Source organism: Megalobrama amblycephala, linkage group LG9, assembly GCF_018812025.1.
Source record: "Megalobrama amblycephala isolate DHTTF-2021 linkage group LG9, ASM1881202v1, whole genome shotgun sequence".
NCBI classification, from domain to species: Eukaryota; Metazoa; Chordata; class Actinopteri; order Cypriniformes; family Xenocyprididae; genus Megalobrama; species Megalobrama amblycephala.
Genome location: NC_063052.1, coordinates 18,665,954 through 18,683,351, shown reverse-complemented (window position 1 = coordinate 18,683,351; position 17,398 = coordinate 18,665,954). Strand labels below are relative to the sequence as shown.

At 40.7% G+C, this 17,398-nt stretch overlaps 1 protein-coding gene across 3 annotated transcripts in view; it reads right to left on the bottom strand.

The window, feature by feature from the left end:
* Window positions 1-219: 219 nt before the first annotated feature.
* The window catches only part of arid1ab (AT rich interactive domain 1Ab (SWI-like)), an 81,050-nt gene continuing 63,871 nt past the window's right edge, over window positions 220-17,398 (bottom strand). For 2 of the 3 annotated variants that reach the window (XM_048201993.1, XM_048201995.1), the window contains 12 exons: window positions 15,007-15,143; window positions 14,752-14,849; window positions 14,142-14,351; window positions 13,745-13,949; window positions 5,882-6,014; window positions 5,588-5,760; window positions 4,939-5,080; window positions 4,618-4,728; window positions 4,331-4,427; window positions 3,413-4,247; window positions 3,197-3,327; window positions 220-3,104 (listed from right to left, as the gene is read on the bottom strand). In XM_048201993.1, the coding sequence (XP_048057950.1) occupies window positions 1,194-3,104; window positions 3,197-3,327; window positions 3,413-4,247; window positions 4,331-4,427; window positions 4,618-4,728; window positions 4,939-5,080; window positions 5,588-5,760; window positions 5,882-6,014; window positions 13,745-13,949; window positions 14,142-14,351; window positions 14,752-14,849; window positions 15,007-15,143 (4,183 nt within the window). In that variant the 3' untranslated portion in view covers window positions 220-1,193. The remainder of the gene's footprint in view (window positions 3,105-3,196; window positions 3,328-3,412; window positions 4,248-4,330; window positions 4,428-4,617; window positions 4,729-4,938; window positions 5,081-5,587; window positions 5,761-5,881; window positions 6,015-13,744; window positions 13,950-14,141; window positions 14,352-14,751; window positions 14,850-15,006; window positions 15,144-17,398) is intronic. The other variant, XM_048201994.1, reaches the window with a different exon arrangement.

Genomic DNA, 17,398 nt, shown 5'->3' with positions numbered 1-17,398 from the left:
GGAAAAACTTGTTTATTGTATCTTTGTTCCGGTGAATGATGATGAAATCGGTTGGAGTTAATGGACTTGTCTGGTTTGATATATGCCTCTACAGCTTTAACAAAAAGAATTGAAATGTTATGTGTATGGGATCGCAAGGGCAAAAGATTGCATCCCTACAACCAGAGATGTAAGGAGAGAAAGGTGGTAAATAAACACATGGCAATGCGCAATGAGAGATCTGTTGAGTGAAACCTTTAATTCGTCAAAGATTAAAAACGGTGAAGAGCGCCATAAGATGAGAGAGAAAGAAAAAAAGAGCAAGTGTAATTTACAACATCATTATATACACTGCAGCCTGGACTGCATCTAGAGCTCAAGACCAGTCCTAAGAGGTGATTTCTTTAAGGGTCAAGTCATACAATCGAGGGACAAAGAAGAGGTCGGGGTGTTGTAGGTTCACGTTACTTTGGGGGGAAAGCCATTTTTTCCTCTCTCAACATGAACTAAAATCATTTTTAAAAACTACAGTTTTTTTGCTGCCAAGCCAGCATTATCTCAGTGTGAAACAGTATTGTTACAGTATGTTTACAGTTTTAAGGTGTACAGTACAGAAAAAAGTCCTACAATCTACTGCACAGGCCTCCCATTTACATTTCTGTTCACAGCCAACGACCTGGTTCCTTTAGGGCTAAGTATATATTTAATCAAAGTTACAGCAATTTATACCACACACCAGAGTCTGCAAGTCCATTTAGCCTCCAAGAACCAGATTATGGTCGTCTTCATGCCCATCCTCACCCGGAAGGTAAATATGGGCACAATTTTTCCCCAAACTCACTGTAAACGTGACAGCAACTTTGGTTACAGTTTTGTTTTTTGTGTCTTTTTTGTAATTTTATTTTTCCTTACAAAAAAAAAAAAAAAAAGTCCAAAGGGCAGCGCACTCTTGCAGGTGAGGATCTCGATCGGCACATCCTTGTTAGTTTAATTCTTATCATACATGTTAAATCGATCGCGACTTAATGGTATATCCTTCCTTGAGAGCAAAGCAAGGGTAGACAGGATAGACAGTGGAATCTGAGGTGATTTTGCATAAATTAAAAAAAATTAACATACAGTCAGTCAGTTTCGCTGTTAAATTTTCTCCACTCACGCAGACACACACACATTAAAAAAACGAGTGGGGAAAAACATGATCACCCCCACGGCTGTCATGACTGGCCGATCAGAAAAAGTACGTCACAGATTACATGGGACACCAAAGAGTTCATAAGTGGGGACACCGATATGTCCAGTAGCCGTGACTCATACAGCGTGAACTCAGAGTGGTTCTCTTCCACTTTGGCAAGGGCGTACAGGGCTCGTGCCGCCCGCCTCATCATGTCCACACTAGTGGGCTCGAAGTGTGCACCTTGTAAGTGCAGTAACGAGCCCTGACTCTGTTGAAACTGGGTGGCTGCAAGACTGTCCTCCAAGAAGCCAAGAAGGTTTCCAACACTTCCTTTCTGCACAGCAATAGCACGGGCCGCGACATTGTCGCCTTGCGCGAGATTAGCTAACAGCACTACCGCCATTTCCCGGCAGACGGGCACTTTGCGGTCACCAACCATGCGCACGAGGGAGCCGTAGAGCTTCTCCAAGCGGCTGAAAGGTGGCGTAGCCAGAATGAGGTCAACATTGTTATCCTGGATGCTAAGCTTACTAAGGGTTTCAAGGACGAGTCTCTGGGGAGACAGTGTCCCGTTGAGCCCCAGCGTGGGGAAGGGGTCAATCGCTTCTGCCGAAGGGCACACGGCCCAGTGGAGCAAGCCATCCAGCAGTGGTAAGCAAATACTTTCAGGGTAGATGGAGAGGTCCAGCTGGCCTGAGATGTTTGCTAATGTAACCAAGCAGTTTTCCCGCAAAACCTCAAGACAGTCCCACCACCACTCGTCTCGCTCGCAGCTGACACCTTCATCTTCCTCCTCTTCTTTTTCATAGGTAACCGGGGCCTGCTTGCGTTCAGGATGCCGATGGTGCAACAGCACAAGCCGACCAAGTAACAGCAAAAGTCCTGGATGCTTTGACATCTCCAGATCATTACCAGGAATAAAGGAAAGGCTGCGAACAATGTTGGAAACACAGATGCAGCGGCGAGCAAGGGCATCCTGCCAATCTGAGAGTGTACAGAGCGGGGTCTCATCCTTGCTATGTGGCTCGTCTTCCAAGATCTTGATTTTGCGACTCTGCTGTGCAAGATCGATGCCAAAGAGAAACGTATTTTTCTCCTTGTCACTATCCCTGTTGCCTCTGACTGCTTCCTCAGTCACAGAGCCTCGCCTTGCCGACAGAACATCATCAATGGTGGCCGTTATACTCGCCGACGTGCTTGCTGTTGTAGTAATTTTACCTTCTGACAATGGTTGATTTGAGGATGGCTGAGGTTGTACTTGTTGCTGCTCTTCATTTGTCTGAGCCTTCTGAGCATTATCCGTAACAGTTTCCACTACTTGAGATACCTTCTTACGTGGCTCAACATTCACTGGCACCCGTTTCTGATGCTTCAAGAGTTCCATCTTGCTCTCAAAATGGGTTTGTATGTGCTCTGTGGTGTCACCACCACCCACACTCCAATGGATAAGACCACTATCAAAGGCTTGCCGCCGACCCAATTTACTAGTGCGCCCAATCACAAACGGGTCTTTTTTCCTCAATATCTTGATGGGAAGCTTGTCAAATTTACTAGCCTGCTTTGGCCTCTGCTGGGAGGCACTCGTGTCCTGCAATGGGGTAGATGATCTAAGATGATCTTTGCATGAAGTGTCTTCGCCTTCCCTTTCTTCTACGTCATTCTTTTCATTCGATTTTTGGACCTGCGTAGACTCCTCTTTCTCCTGCTTGACCTGGATTTGTGCCGTCTGGATAGGGTTGATCTCGACATCTTCATCATCCTCCTCCTCATCCTCCTCTTCCATCTGCTCTGCCTCTGGCCCCTCCTCATCAGACATCTCAGGGTCAATGGCATTTGGGTCAATTAGGGTACGCTGCCCAGGGTCTCCAACCTCATACTCTTTCAAGATGCCAAAGATCTCAATGAGACACCTCCGAAAGTACTCAACAATGAGCTCGAGGAAGCCAGGAAGCTGCAATCGGAACAAAGATGAATTAAAAATAAATCACACTGGTTGACAAACCTGACCCATCCCTAGTCATACAGTCTATAAAATTTACTAACCTGGTTCAGATTAAAGTTAGAAATGCTGTTGTCATCATAGAGAAGAATATTAATGGTATCCAAAGCCCATGTGCTCTCAGCTAACAAGCCTGATTTGAGGGACATCATGACTCGCCAAGCCTCTGGTGTTCCTGAAACAAAACAAAACAACTTTCAGAACACTTTACAAATGGATCAAGACAAGTGTTCACGGGAACAATGCTGTGAGCCTCTTACCAATATCTTTCATGGTAAGCCGACGACGTGGTTTCAGAATGGGCTGCGAGGCCTCTATTGAACCTGGTGGGAATGCTACGTCTCTCCGAATCAGAGGGGGCTGCACTGGCGGTTGGGCAATGTGTGACGCAGGAACTGGAGGTCCAGCTTTCTGAATTTTCATCCCCGAGTGCATGTATGGAGACTTACTGGGTGAGGTCCTATTCTCCATTGGTCTTGGCATGGGTGCAGGGCTGGACACTTGTGGAATGTGGTTCTGGGAGGATTGATAGTTGGGCTGAAGAGGTCTGGACATTGGTGGCCCAGAGGCTCCAGGCCCGAATGGGGGCTGCCGCTGGTTAACATGGCCAGGCCAAGATCCCTCATGGTTAATGCGCTGATCTGAAGGCATCATGTCTTCAGAACGATTCATGCTGTGGTAGCCTTGACTTTGAGATGGGACACCAGGGGGCCCCTGGCGATTATGATAGTTTGGGTAGTTAATCTCATTACGCCCAGGCCACATGGGACCTTGGGGTCCATCTGGGACTGAAGGCATGGAACCACTCATGGAGCTACCTATCATCTGTGGCTGCATGGAGGGCTGGGAGTTTGGACCACCCGCGTTAGGTCCTCGGTCTCGCCCAAAACCAAAAGGAAATTGGCTCTGTGGGCCTGGTGGGCGTCTGTCTGAGCCTGGATAGGTATTATATTGGTTATACATATCTGGTTGGGACTGAGGTCCACCTGGGGCCTGGGGTCCCTGTTGCTGACCACTAAACGGGTATATGTCCCCTTCATGGCGCTTTGCAGGAGGACCATAAACACCATCAACCGGTCTCTTCTGTGTGTAATTCTGTATGAGAAAAAGTTTTTAGATCTTAGGCAATGACAGCTACCAACAATACAATAAGATTTAAAAGGTTGTCTTGCACTGACCGGTTGCTGTTGTGGGTACATTCCTGACTGTTGGTTTGGGTATGGTCCACAAGGGGGAGCACCTTGGCCAGGGTATTGATTACTGTAAGAATCATGCCTGCAATCCAAAAATATACATCGAGTTTCAGAAAGGCCCAAAAAGCATGGATGTTCAATAGTGAGCAGCAAACAATAGAAATAAGCGAGCAACAATTGTGAAATTTCAATTTCAAGCATTTCAACATTTTAAGCAAATTTTCTAATAAAGCTTTCTATACAACATCTGTGTAGTTTAATTAAATGCTAACCTCTGCTGTTGTGGGGGCCGGTTGGGTGAGTACATCCCTGCATCTGCACCAGAAGGCATCATGTTAGGTTGTGGACCCATATTACCATCTGGGCCCATACTTGTCTCTGGTCTGTGAGGAAATAAAGAAATGGCATTTGAGAAACAGTAACAGAAGACACAACTCCTTGGTTGGGTTGGGTTGAAATGTAAAAATCACAGCAAAGCTATTATATATTAAGATGAACACTCGTCAGATTTCTGTAGTAATGTATTCATTGCTGTGATAAATTCAATGGCTACACTTAATATATAGGTAAAACGGAGAAATAAATGCTCTCACCTTCTGTCGTATCCTGGACCATATGGGTACTGTTGTCTTTGACCCATCGGCATATTACCCATAGGTCCTGGGGCGCCTCGGTTATATTGTTCACTCATGCCACTGTTTGGGCCTTGACTTGGGCTCATGAACTGCTCACCTGCTGAAAATGCAAGCAGAGACACACTGAACATCCCCTTTTGTATACTAAAATATTATGTACAACCTATGATTCTTATCATGGTGTTTTATTTACTACATGACAAATCATTAAAAACGCATTTTATATTTTTAAGTATAATTACTAAATTTGTTTAAAACATTGTTTTTTTGTTTGTTGTTTTGTTTTGTTTTTTGTTAAGCCTTTTAACAATCAATCACACTGGGATAAAAATAATAGGATGTGCATAATACTTTTGAGAGCAGACAACTTTAAATTTTGAAGTGTTAATGTAGCAAAGTACAAACAAACTAAACCGTAACAGAGCTGGCTCAATATTATAGCAGCACAACTATAAAGATTTAATCTTATAAATTGGGCCCGAATATATGTATGCATGTCTCATACATGATAATGGCGAGAAATAATTCCATATGAAAATGAACAAACAGAAAAATCACCAAAGTGATCCTGAATATTCCAGAGTAAGAATATGACCAGAAGAGTCACCTTTTCTCATACCACCAAAGGGGTCCTTATTTGGCTCATAAGGCCCCATGCGGCCCATCATGTCTGGTCCACCCATACCAGGCTGATAACCTGAATTGGGGGTCACAGAGTTACGTCTGGAAAAAGCTGGATCCCCACCATCAGCAAACGGGTCCTGCAAATTCACACTGCTCCTGTGCGAGACATAATGATGGTAAGCTCAAATAAGAGATTCTGGCCCTTGAAATTAATTCTGAATATCCTGTCCCAAAACTGATATTACAGTTGATATAGAAAGGCACAATATTGACGTACCTAGCACCAGGCATGGGTGGCATCTGACTGTGCGGTGTTGAGGCAGGCGTAGGGGGCTTCAGGTCACCACCTTCGGCCATAGAACTGCTGGTCGACTGAGGCGTCTGAGGACCCTGTAACGATCCTGATCCAGCTGAAGGAAAAAAAAGATATCAGATTGGTCAGTCAGCAAATCCTAAAGGAAGTTTAGGTGGTCGTATAGTAAACACATTGTCCTTTAAGAAACAAACTAGAAAACAAAAGTCCCTGTCCACATGGCTGTAATTTAAACATTAAATATGTTCTGACGGGCTGTATTTGTTGTTTCCACAGCACTTTCACTGTCAGCGTGGACAGACAGCATGCCAACATGCAGCGACACGCTTTCGAGGAAATGTGCTGAGCTCGGCTCATTTGGCAACCTTCCCCAGCCTGAAATCACGCTGCTTTCATGGCACTTAATCTCATTTGAGGACTTCCCCCCACCGATGACACAGGGAGAGGTGCTCTGCCAGCTAAGTGCTCAGAGAGTAGCATCCTAAGGTTTGAAGTTCCATATCCCAGCATGACAGTCTCCATTACTACCACTCAACCAGAAGCTAACAACACTCTAAACACACAGCCAAGTGCTTAGTCATGTGCTGAGAAAGATGAGGCAATATGCCTCAAGGGTGGTCAGCTGGATCGCCTGAGTGCTCCGATAAAGGCAATGTATTCAAATGCAAATCATAAAATTACAAATGAGGTCCCATTTTGGTATGTTTGCATTTAGCTAACCACTTGCTAAGTCATATCAAATACTGTTTCCGGGTTCAAATCTCAATTCTGCAATTAAGAATTCTATTTCAACAGATGTTAGGGTGGGTTCACACTTGTCATGTTTGGTTCGATTAAAACGAACCCTGGTGCGATTGCTCGGTTAGTGCGGTTCATTTGAACATATGTGAACGCTGCCATCCGAACCCTGGTGCGCACCAAACAAGCGGACCGAGGCCGCTGAAAAGATGGGTCTCGGTCCACTTCCAAACGAACTCTGGTGCGGTTTGAATGATATATGAAAGCAACATGGACCAAAGACATGTAAACGAACCAATAACAGGAAGATGAGATCCTAAAATGGACAGAATCCTCAATCATGTAGGTTTTTCTCGTCATAGACGCGAGTTTGCCCATGACAGGCATCAGACTCGCGTCTCCATGCAGCAGATCATTTGTGTGTGTGACAGATGGATTCCCGCCGCTGTTTTGACTCACGAGCTTCCAGCTGGCCAAAATACCATCACATGCAGGCTACGCACCGCTACGCACACACAACAAGCGCATTTACCTCAGCACACAGCCTTGTTTTGATGTTCGGCAAGTTCCGTCTCAAAACAGGCAATACGTCAAAATCCGACCAATCACATTGTGAATGTATCCCTATGTCTTATGGTTCGGTGATAAAATTGCCAATCTGAACGCTAATCGGACCAGGACTAAATGTTTTTTTTCCCTTCTTTGGTCTGGACCAAATTAATCAAACGAACCAAACTACAAGTGTGAACGCACCCTTAATGAACACTTTTTTTTTTTATAACGCACATTTAAGCGAAGCTTTTAAAAATTTGGTCTATGGGCTCACAACATCCCAAAAAACAATATTTTAATGATTCATAAATTAATCACTGCCTGGCTAACTGAGATTTTGCTATGGTGATAAAGGTTAGGATCATGAGTTTTAGTATTAGTACCATCTGTTGTTTGCTTTTGGGATCTGATATAGTTTTTATATAAAAAAAAGAAAAAAAAGAAAAAAAAACACTTTGAACTTCCTTATCAAACTTCACTATCTCTTTCAAGTCCTTGAGTGCTCGTGCCCATCACAACCAACATGCTTTCTAGGGGTGGGACAAAATATTGATAGGGCAATATATCATTGTCCTTCTCTGTGCGGTAGGAGAATTGATATGCTGGCACCGAATATCAATATTTTAATTAATAAAATAAGGCACTCTAAATAGATTTCCTTGCTCCCACCATCGCTACTTCAAGGCGCTCAACACATGAATGAGGGAAACGTGAACATAAATTGACTAGCTTAAGAAAAAGATGTTTTTAACAGGATGGCAGATAGCAGTGAGTGAACTTAAAATGTGGCTGGGGCATCTATTATTTTTAAGTCTTGACGCACTTAGGCTTTTATACCATTGATATGACAAACGTAGACATCTTTGACGTCCTTTACCGAGCACTTACACAGATATACACAGAAGTCTAACAGTGGATTTGTCTATCAGCGGATATATTAGGGATCAGCTGATAGACGCCTGCTTTCAAATGCTCCTGTGTAAATCTAGAACGTCAAAGATGTCCATTTACAATATGTTTTTGATCATTGTAGCCAATCACAGACATATATGTTGAGCGCGTGAACACACAATGGTCAATCAGAGGTGTTTAAGAATCCGCTCAAAAGCGCTCAAATGCTAGGCTATGCTGGTCACATTTTTAACATTTTAAAATACCCGTCGATAAGTCGGTACCTTTGACAACACTATTCCCAGGATGATTTTAAGAAAGCTGGTAAACACAGATGTTGCCAGGTTTAAATAAAAGAGATTGGTAATTTTTTTAATGTACCAGGTTTATATAAAGTCGATAAGCAGTTAACTTAGGCTAAATGTGTCAGTTTATGCGCAAAGAAAAGTTTAAGCTTTTAAAAAGTATAAGCATAAAATGTTTAATTTACTTAAAATGTTAAATTTAATTTACAGACTAAACTTAGTGCTGTTTTCTAATAGTTTGGACTTTAATATAAATTTTACTAGCATTTTGTTTGTCTAGCATATCGATTATCGCAGAATCGCTGTATAGTGATATTATTGTTATCGTGAGCCATGTATCGTGATCGTATCATATCGTGAGGTACCCTGCGATTCCCACCCCTAATGCTTACCATGTTTCAGTAGACTTGAGCCAATGTGCATGTGTGTAAATGTCAGAGCGCAGGGAATGATGAAGAGACAGACACAAATGTGTGTGGATGAACAGCATGTTTGCACACCACATGTTGCAGCTCATCTTGCGGCCAGCTAGAGGACGATTACTACTGGCACGGCTGTTGGATGACTCATGCTTCCATTCATTAACTCGCACACACATCGGGGTCACTGCCAGGTCAGACGTATCCGTATCTCACACTTCACAAATGCTCTTTAACACAAACGGCACAATACCTCAGGCTCCCTCCTCTGGGCAAGGATATCCCTCAAACACAGATAAGGGGGGGGAAGAAAAAAAATGAAGAAAACCCCCAGCTTGACTTTACATACCACTAACCCCTTCGTTCACCCCCCACCCCCACCCCCCCACCTATTCAAACTTTTTCTGGGTTGGTTCAGCCCTCCAGGGGTTTGCCTCTGAATCCTAAGGCCAGGAAAAAGCTGTCTGCAGCAGGGGGGGAAAAAAACAGTCAGCCTGGAGCACCTGACACAGTGCCAAGGAGACATGCTCTACATCACAGGGGATCCCCTTTAACTCGCCCCATTTCTCTTGTAATCTCAGTCTCTCTCAACTGAACTTACTCTCTTTTCATGAGACTTTTTCTTTTATCCAAAAACAGCTGGATGGAGTGAAACAGAATGGAATGCATAACCCAGCAGTCTCCTTCAGCGTATTTAACACCCAGGCTTTTTTGCCAGTTTTATATAATAGGCTGGACACTGTCACTGTTGCAGACCAATGCTATGCTTGATACAACAAATATGATTGGGGTGCCTGTCTGGTGCACAGCTTCTTCTGACTTGTCCATTATTTTAAACCTGATATTCATGTGCTATATAACCGTTGAGATATTAAGTAGACATGCCATCTTTATATTTAATTTATACAGCGAACACTATGCAGTGTTTAAGCCGCATTTCCACCAAAATTACCCAGATCAATTTGTCCCAGGAACTTTTTTTCCCCCCCAGACCTGCTGCTGTCTGCATTTTTATCGCAGTCTAAAGTACAGTGAAGATTAGGCAAATTAGTCTGGTGACGTAGGACTGTGCGCAACTTTTCAGTTCCCACTGGATTTCATCCTCCGCATCTAAACTTAATAAAGCCTAAACCTTGTCGACGGTTGTATTTTTTAAACTCCATTGTTGATTCGAATAGCAAACAACTCTTACTACATGCACCGCAACAGACTTTTAAAAAAATGGTGGTTGAAATAAAATGCTGCGTGCAGTCAACCAATCAAAATGCTGCGTGAACTCAACCAATCAGCAAGTCCCACCCCTGAAAGTTCCTGAACTTTGAAAAAGCACTGCCTTGTGAGCAGGGACTTTCTGAGGGGGAAATTTTTTACCAGGAATTTTATTTAGACCCTGGTTCCTGCCGTCGAAACACATTGAGTACCACCCCAAAGTCCCTAGTTCCTGGGGAAAGTGGAAATGTGGCTTTATGTTTGATTATTAAATTTCTGAACCTGAATACTGTCATTTGTGTGAAAATATTATGACATCTGTAAACAGCATGTTAACACACGCCAGAGAGGGAACACGCTGAAGACTGATGCAAAGAATAGAGCACAGACTCGCCAGCAAAGAAAATTCTGTACCAGGCACAGCAGCTCAATTGTTCATGATGCGCGAAATATGAAGAAAAATATAATGAATTGGGGGTTTATATGAATATGTCTGAAGGGAACTGACTGTCTTCAAAAGTTTCAATTGCATTTTCTTTTCTTCATCTCCATATAAAGTAGTGTTTATAAGCGCAGTGCTACAGTGGTAACCAATGAAAAGCTATATCACTGAATGGTCCACAAGTGAATTTGCATTTTCATTCAGTTTGTCTGCTGTTTTTGTTTTGTGCAGGTGTGCTGGAGATTCCGCCGTGGTAAAAAAGCAAAAGACTTACGGACTGTGGAGTGGCTACAGAAATTGAAATCTACAGGTAACACTAATACACACTAAATGCACAGTCACGCAATGCTTATGTTGTTTACATTAACAATTTGAGAACAAAGTACAACAATAATAATTTGCACGGTTTGATGTGATATGAGTTAAGTGATCATTAGATTTAATCACCATTGGCAGTGCAATTATTGTGGGCCTAATGCTTTTTCCCCTCAGTTGGTCAGAACAAAAGTGGCAGACATGTTACTTGTTTAGATGACATTTACCAGTGAAAATTCCTACTTTGGTCATACTTCAAGACTACAATCTGTGACTCTGAAGTACAGTATCCACACCGGTATGGTGACTGACAGCAAACATTAGATTTATCCGCGCTGAGCCGCTGTGCCGATGCACAAAGCATGTAAAGATAATAATTCTGCATATAACTAATTGCAGGTTTAAAACAGATGGCAACTAAGAGGCAAATCTTACGGACAGCAGCTTTAAAGAAAAAAATAAATAAATCAGCAACCGGTATCGGAATCTGCCACTTTGCTTGTTAAAAAAAAAAAACGAAATCAGCCATGTAAAATCATGATCAGTGCATCACTACTGTTATCATTTCTCTACAAAATGTGTGGAAGTTGTTTTTAAATAAAATAAATTTGTTAATATATATATCAATATAATTTGTAGTTGTGGTGCTCCTTAATTCCTAAATTCTCGCTGGTGAAAAGTGCTACCAAGTAAAAAAAAGTTTCAATCCCTGAGAATGAATAATTCTTTCCAAATTGAGCTATTTGTCTGGTATAAATTAAAAATAATAAATTATATATATATATGTATGTATGTATATATAAAATTTATATTATTTATATATATATATATATATATATATATATATATATATATATATATATATATATATATATATATATATATATATATATATATATATATATATATATATATATTTTTTATTTATTTATTTATTTATTTATTTACGCAGAAAAAAAATATATATATTGCAATATCAGGGTTTTCCAATGCTGTGCAGTGCTATGTTAGACCTACCTGAAAAACAGTTTATTTCATTTGTATCTTTATTCTAAAGTATCTATGCTATTTATTTATGTGTTCTTATTTTATTACTGACTGTTCACTTTTTTGTAAATTCAATTAACCCTTAAATGCATACCTCGGGTCTTTATCGACCCGGGATGTCATTTGCTACCCTCCTCCTCATTCATTTTTCAAAGTTAGACATCAACCTTCTTAGTATTCCTCAATCAATTCATTATAAAGAATATAACAAGAAAAAAATAATTATAAAAGAATGCCTATTTTCCTATTAATTTTTTTTTTTAATTGTATAAAGTCGCTAACAACCTGAGGTGTGTATCAGTGTACGTATTTTTTTTTTTTTCAGCACAACAACAATTGAATCTTTGATGACGGAATAAGTGCAATTCACCTTTAATCCACAGGGTGGCAACGTCTGAAAAAAACGTAACAAAATATGCTTTATTTTATTCTTCTGTAATGGTTAGTCTAATATTAGGGGAGTTTTTTTATTATCGCGACAGGTGGAGATCCATCCGTGTTAGATATAGATCCGGGTCGCTAAAGACCCGAATATGAATGATTGGCAAACAATTCATGTATTTAAAGGGTAAAAATTTCAAATCAAGATTCCTTGTGCTACATGTAAGTTATTGCAACAAAACTACCCCATTGTAAAAACACTAATAAATTAAACGAGCAAACATTTATGTGAGATAATTTTAATAGTAATTGATCGATGTGTATACATGAGTAAAAACATAAATTAAAATCTGTTTATCCTATAAAGTGATCATGTCTATTCAGAAGACTTGGATTAAACCTGCTTGATTCATATCGACTACTGTTGGGACGTGTCATGCTTTTTAAAGCATTTTGAAAATATTGATTACCTAGGCTTTCAATAGATGGAAAAAAATTATGAGATAATATTTAAAATATTTATTATTTGGGGCAGCTATTCCCCATGATTTCGAAAAAGGTATATCGATAATTTTCAAGGTATCGTATCGGAATGAGAAATTTCAGTATCATGACAACACTAGTTACAACAGGTAAATATTTTAGCAGTGTGGACACACTTCACCATGACCAAAAAGGATGCTGAAGTAGCAAGATGTAAAACTTGTCCAGCTGAAACACAAAGGCAGCTCATTGCCGAAGAACAACACTAAAACTGGATTCATTTATCACCCAAGAACGCGACACCCTTAACAGAATAAGTTCAAGTACCCATTTACCCAAATTGAACAGTCCAAAATTTTATTTCCTGTTTTTGGCTAAATGAAAACTTTAATTTGGCAATAAAATTCATCAATATATTTCTCAGCCCTAAAGACAGAAGCACAGAAGGGAATAAACTATGATATCTGAGGAAAAAGGAGAGGTAGCTAACAGAACAGTAAATCACTATAAACGAGACAAGAAATGAACATCAAATGTTGGCGTATAAACATTACCAGCTGTATTCAACCACATCAAAGCAAAAATTCCATTAAAACAAGACATGCACACTATAATGTCACATTTACAACCACATTAATCTAGCTGGTTACAGGTGCATTATCAGGGCAATGGGAAGAGGTTTATGTACAGACAGTTATCGTCTTTCAATGTCAGCTTTCCTGGACATCATGAACACATTGTACCTGCATTTGGGAAAATGACTCAGAATAACAACGCATTAACCTTCCCAATTCTGCACATCATTGTGGTAATCTAACATCAGAAAGAGAATATTTTATGTTTAATACACAGCGCTTTGAAGAGGAATTGTGGACCAATAAGATTGCACAATGGCAGGGCTACCCAGTGCAACATAGCAAAATGAAAGACTGAAGAACTAACATGTGAAATATGCCTTTTTGCATCACACCTAGTTAGAGCATGGCATTGGATTTAGTTTCAGATAAAGGCAATATGACCAGTTGCTGGGCATGCCTGCACTGACCTGGTGATGGGGGCTGGACCTTGGCCTGGTTCTTTTTAGGGTCACTGTTGAAGAAGTCGGGTGGAGGATCTTCCCCTCGCTCGATCTTGCACTCAAAAGCGTAGAGACACTGGATGTACTGTTTCTTCAAAGAGCTGGCAGCACTACTGGATGTGCCCACATTCAGGTTAGTGGCTAATTCCCTCCACTTTTTATTCTTGTTCACCTGATAACAGCAGACAGACATAATTTAATGACTATGACAGGCTGGAGAGACCCTTCAGTGAACTCCAAAGCCAACAGAAACCAAAATAAGCATTTAAATCAACCTGAAATTCAACATGAAATCATAAATAACTCCTAATGAAACCATTCTGTAATTTACAGCTACCATATCAGGAGAAGTTCATCTCCACACCTGAGTGAGGCCGCCAATCTCTTTGACGGACACGTAGAGGCGGAAGAGGTCAAGGGGCTTGCGGCCCACCGCAGGGAGATTGCTCATGCCCATGGCTTTCTCCTCAGCAAATGCAAGGTAACGATCCACCCACATTTTCCTCTCTGGTTCTGGACCCAGCTCATACAGACGGGTTATCTTCTCATTAGTGGTGGTAGAGGAACTTGACTTCTGCAAAGATGAAAAAGCAAAAATCATATATTAGATTCCTGCTGTTTAGTTATGGAGGAAAAAACATGCAATTTTCATAAACAGGAAGCACTGGGGGGGAAAAAAAGCACACTATCAACTCACGAACACATCAACAAGGTGTATATGTGCAATGCGCATTTCAGTGGAAAAGCATTTTCATTAATGATGTATAAAGCCAGGACTGCAGGGAGCAATTTCAAAACCCCTGAATGTGCATTCCTCCCCATGTACATTCTCCAGCATTCACAACCCTCCATATAGATGATCAGTCAAGCGCTGTTCACAGAGCTCAGGGCTGCCCATGTCCTTGAGCTTAAGAGAGGCATGCCAGCCTACAAAACTAAGGCCGAGACCCATTTAAATATTAATAGCTCTTCACCTTTTTTGATTCAGTCTTAGGAGTCCCATCCACTTTGTTATTCAACTTCTGAGATTGGTTGAGTTTGTCCATGCCAAACTCTGGACTGGGAGCCATGCCTATGACACAAATTGAAAACACATTGTCATTGTGGGATACTTCAATAAAAAAAAAAAAAATGAAAACAACTAGAAAAATGTGCAGACAAAAACTGATGCATATGGAAAAACGAAAGAACAATACAGGAAGTAGCCCACAAACAAGTTCAGTGCTTACCTGAGTTATTGGACATGTTGCCAGGCATGGGGTACGGTCCTGGTTGATTCATCATACCCTGCATGCTGTTCATGGGTGGGGCATATGGAGACCCAGCTCCCATCATTCCTTGGTTCATGTTGGGGTATCCAGGTGGTCTAGAAGAGAAAGAGATTTTAAAACATTTGACTAAACTGAAATATCTTAAATGGTATGAATGATTTAGATCAGGGATGGGCAACTGGCGGGCCGCATACGGCCCACAATGTCTTTAAACATGGCCCACTGGATCACTCGGATGATCAATTTTAAAACATTTGAAATGCAAGTAATGTAAAGATTGTGTTCACATTATAATGTTAATACTAAATCAATCCAGGAGAGGTCGCTATTTCCAGCCGATCCCTGTATTAATAACAGCGTGGGCTGTGCAAGCTAATGTGAAAGTTTACTAAAATTAGCAAAAATATATGAAAAATTGACAAAAATCGTGTTTTCACCATCCAGTCAGGATGGTTAACAGATTATCTTTTTACCATGTTCAAGGGGTCACCCATATGTTTGGTTTGTTTGGAAACGAAACATATGGATGTATTCAACCACATCAAAGCAAAATTCCAATAAAACAAGACATGCACACTATAATGTCACATTTACTACCACATTAATCTAGCTGGTTACAGGTGCATTATCAGGGCAATGGGAAGAGGTTTTATAATTTTTATTATAAAATGCCATTACACGACTGCACTGCTCACAAAATCCGCTTTCCACCATCGGGCCGAACGGAATAGTAAGTAACGGTTCCAGTTGTATTTCCACTTGAGATTACAAACCATTCTCCGCCTGGAATTAGCCAACCATTCTAAACCTTGCTGCTAGAATGTCGCTCAGGATCGGTCACTTGTCTGTTGCCGGGCTGCCAGTGTCTACGTAGCTTGCTAAACATGATATTTGTGCAACGTGAACACAAATTAATCATCCAATTAAAAGAAATAACTGATTATCCTTCATAACGCGGTCACTATTTACATCTCATATCGTGTGTAAACTCTTGCGTTACTAAGGCAACGACTTAAAGAGCTCCGTTATCAGCCCCACAGTGGAAAACAAAACCATATCCATACGGCACAGAATCGAATGGTAAAGTAAAGAGAACGGTTTGACCCCACGGTGGAAAAGTGGCTAACGAGAAGTATGAAAGATAGGCTACACATGAAACGTATGTTGCAGTTTTCTTAGACTTTTTAACGAGGCTGAGCTTAAAATGTTCTCTAGGCTTGTAATCAAAAAAAAAAGGAGAACTGTACATTTGTTTGTTGCAAATTTACAGACAATGCAATTGAGATGTTTTCATTTGCTTGTTGAGGTAATACTGTTTGACAACTGAAAACAAAGTTTCCCATTTGTATTAGCAAAATTGCACAAGTTTTAAAAGTTCATAAAAACCTTAAAAACAAATTACATTAATTACACATTGATTTCCCTTATTAAAAAGTAAATTGAGTAAGACGGTGTAAAAGGTGCCAGTGTGGATTAGTCATCTGGCCCCCTGGTATTAAGGAGAAAAAAATGTTGGCCCTCGTCACTATTGAAGTTGCCCATTCCTGATTTAGATAATCTTCCATTGTCTCAATCATTGTTTCAACAAACTGCCTTCACTCTCACTGTTTTGATCTCATTTTCAGCTCTCACAGTATGACCAGACTGACTCCAGCTGTGCTCCCCAGGACTGTAAAATCTCTGCTGCAAGTCTGATTCTACCAGCAGTCCCTCCAGGATTTCATGGTTTTGCGACTGCAGAATTTAAATGTAAAATCAAGCAAGCTCTGCATTATTTGCAGTGGCTTGCCATTGTCTTTTTTTACACATTTTATCTGCAAAAACATTAACCCAAGGGTAGGAAACAATACTAGCTAATCAAAATTTAGAATTCTGAGCCCAAATAAATTAATCAATACATGTTCAATTTTACTACTGCTGCATTGCATTGAATTTTATTGTAAAGTGAGCAGGGATGGACCGACATTTGGAGCACCAGGACTTCCACAGTGTCAGGGTTATATAAAAGAATTTAAAGAAATGCGATGAATTCATATTTAATATTTCCATATGGTCTCTACAAATCATTAATTCATGACATGTACTTGTCTATTGTGTTACCAACTTGTTTATCAAAAAAGGCACAAGAGAGATCCAGCTATGCAAGTGTTCCAACACCAGAGGCAGTGTTAGACCTTCACATTGTCTGTAAAAATTCTGTCAATCTATTGGCTCCGGTCATTTTAATTGATGATGCCTGTGCGTAATCAAAACCATCAAGGGAGACTGATGCAGAGGTAACTGTCATTAGATTTAGCATCAGTCGGACAGAAGACTTCTTGTGACAGTTTTAATTTTGTTCTGGAGGCTG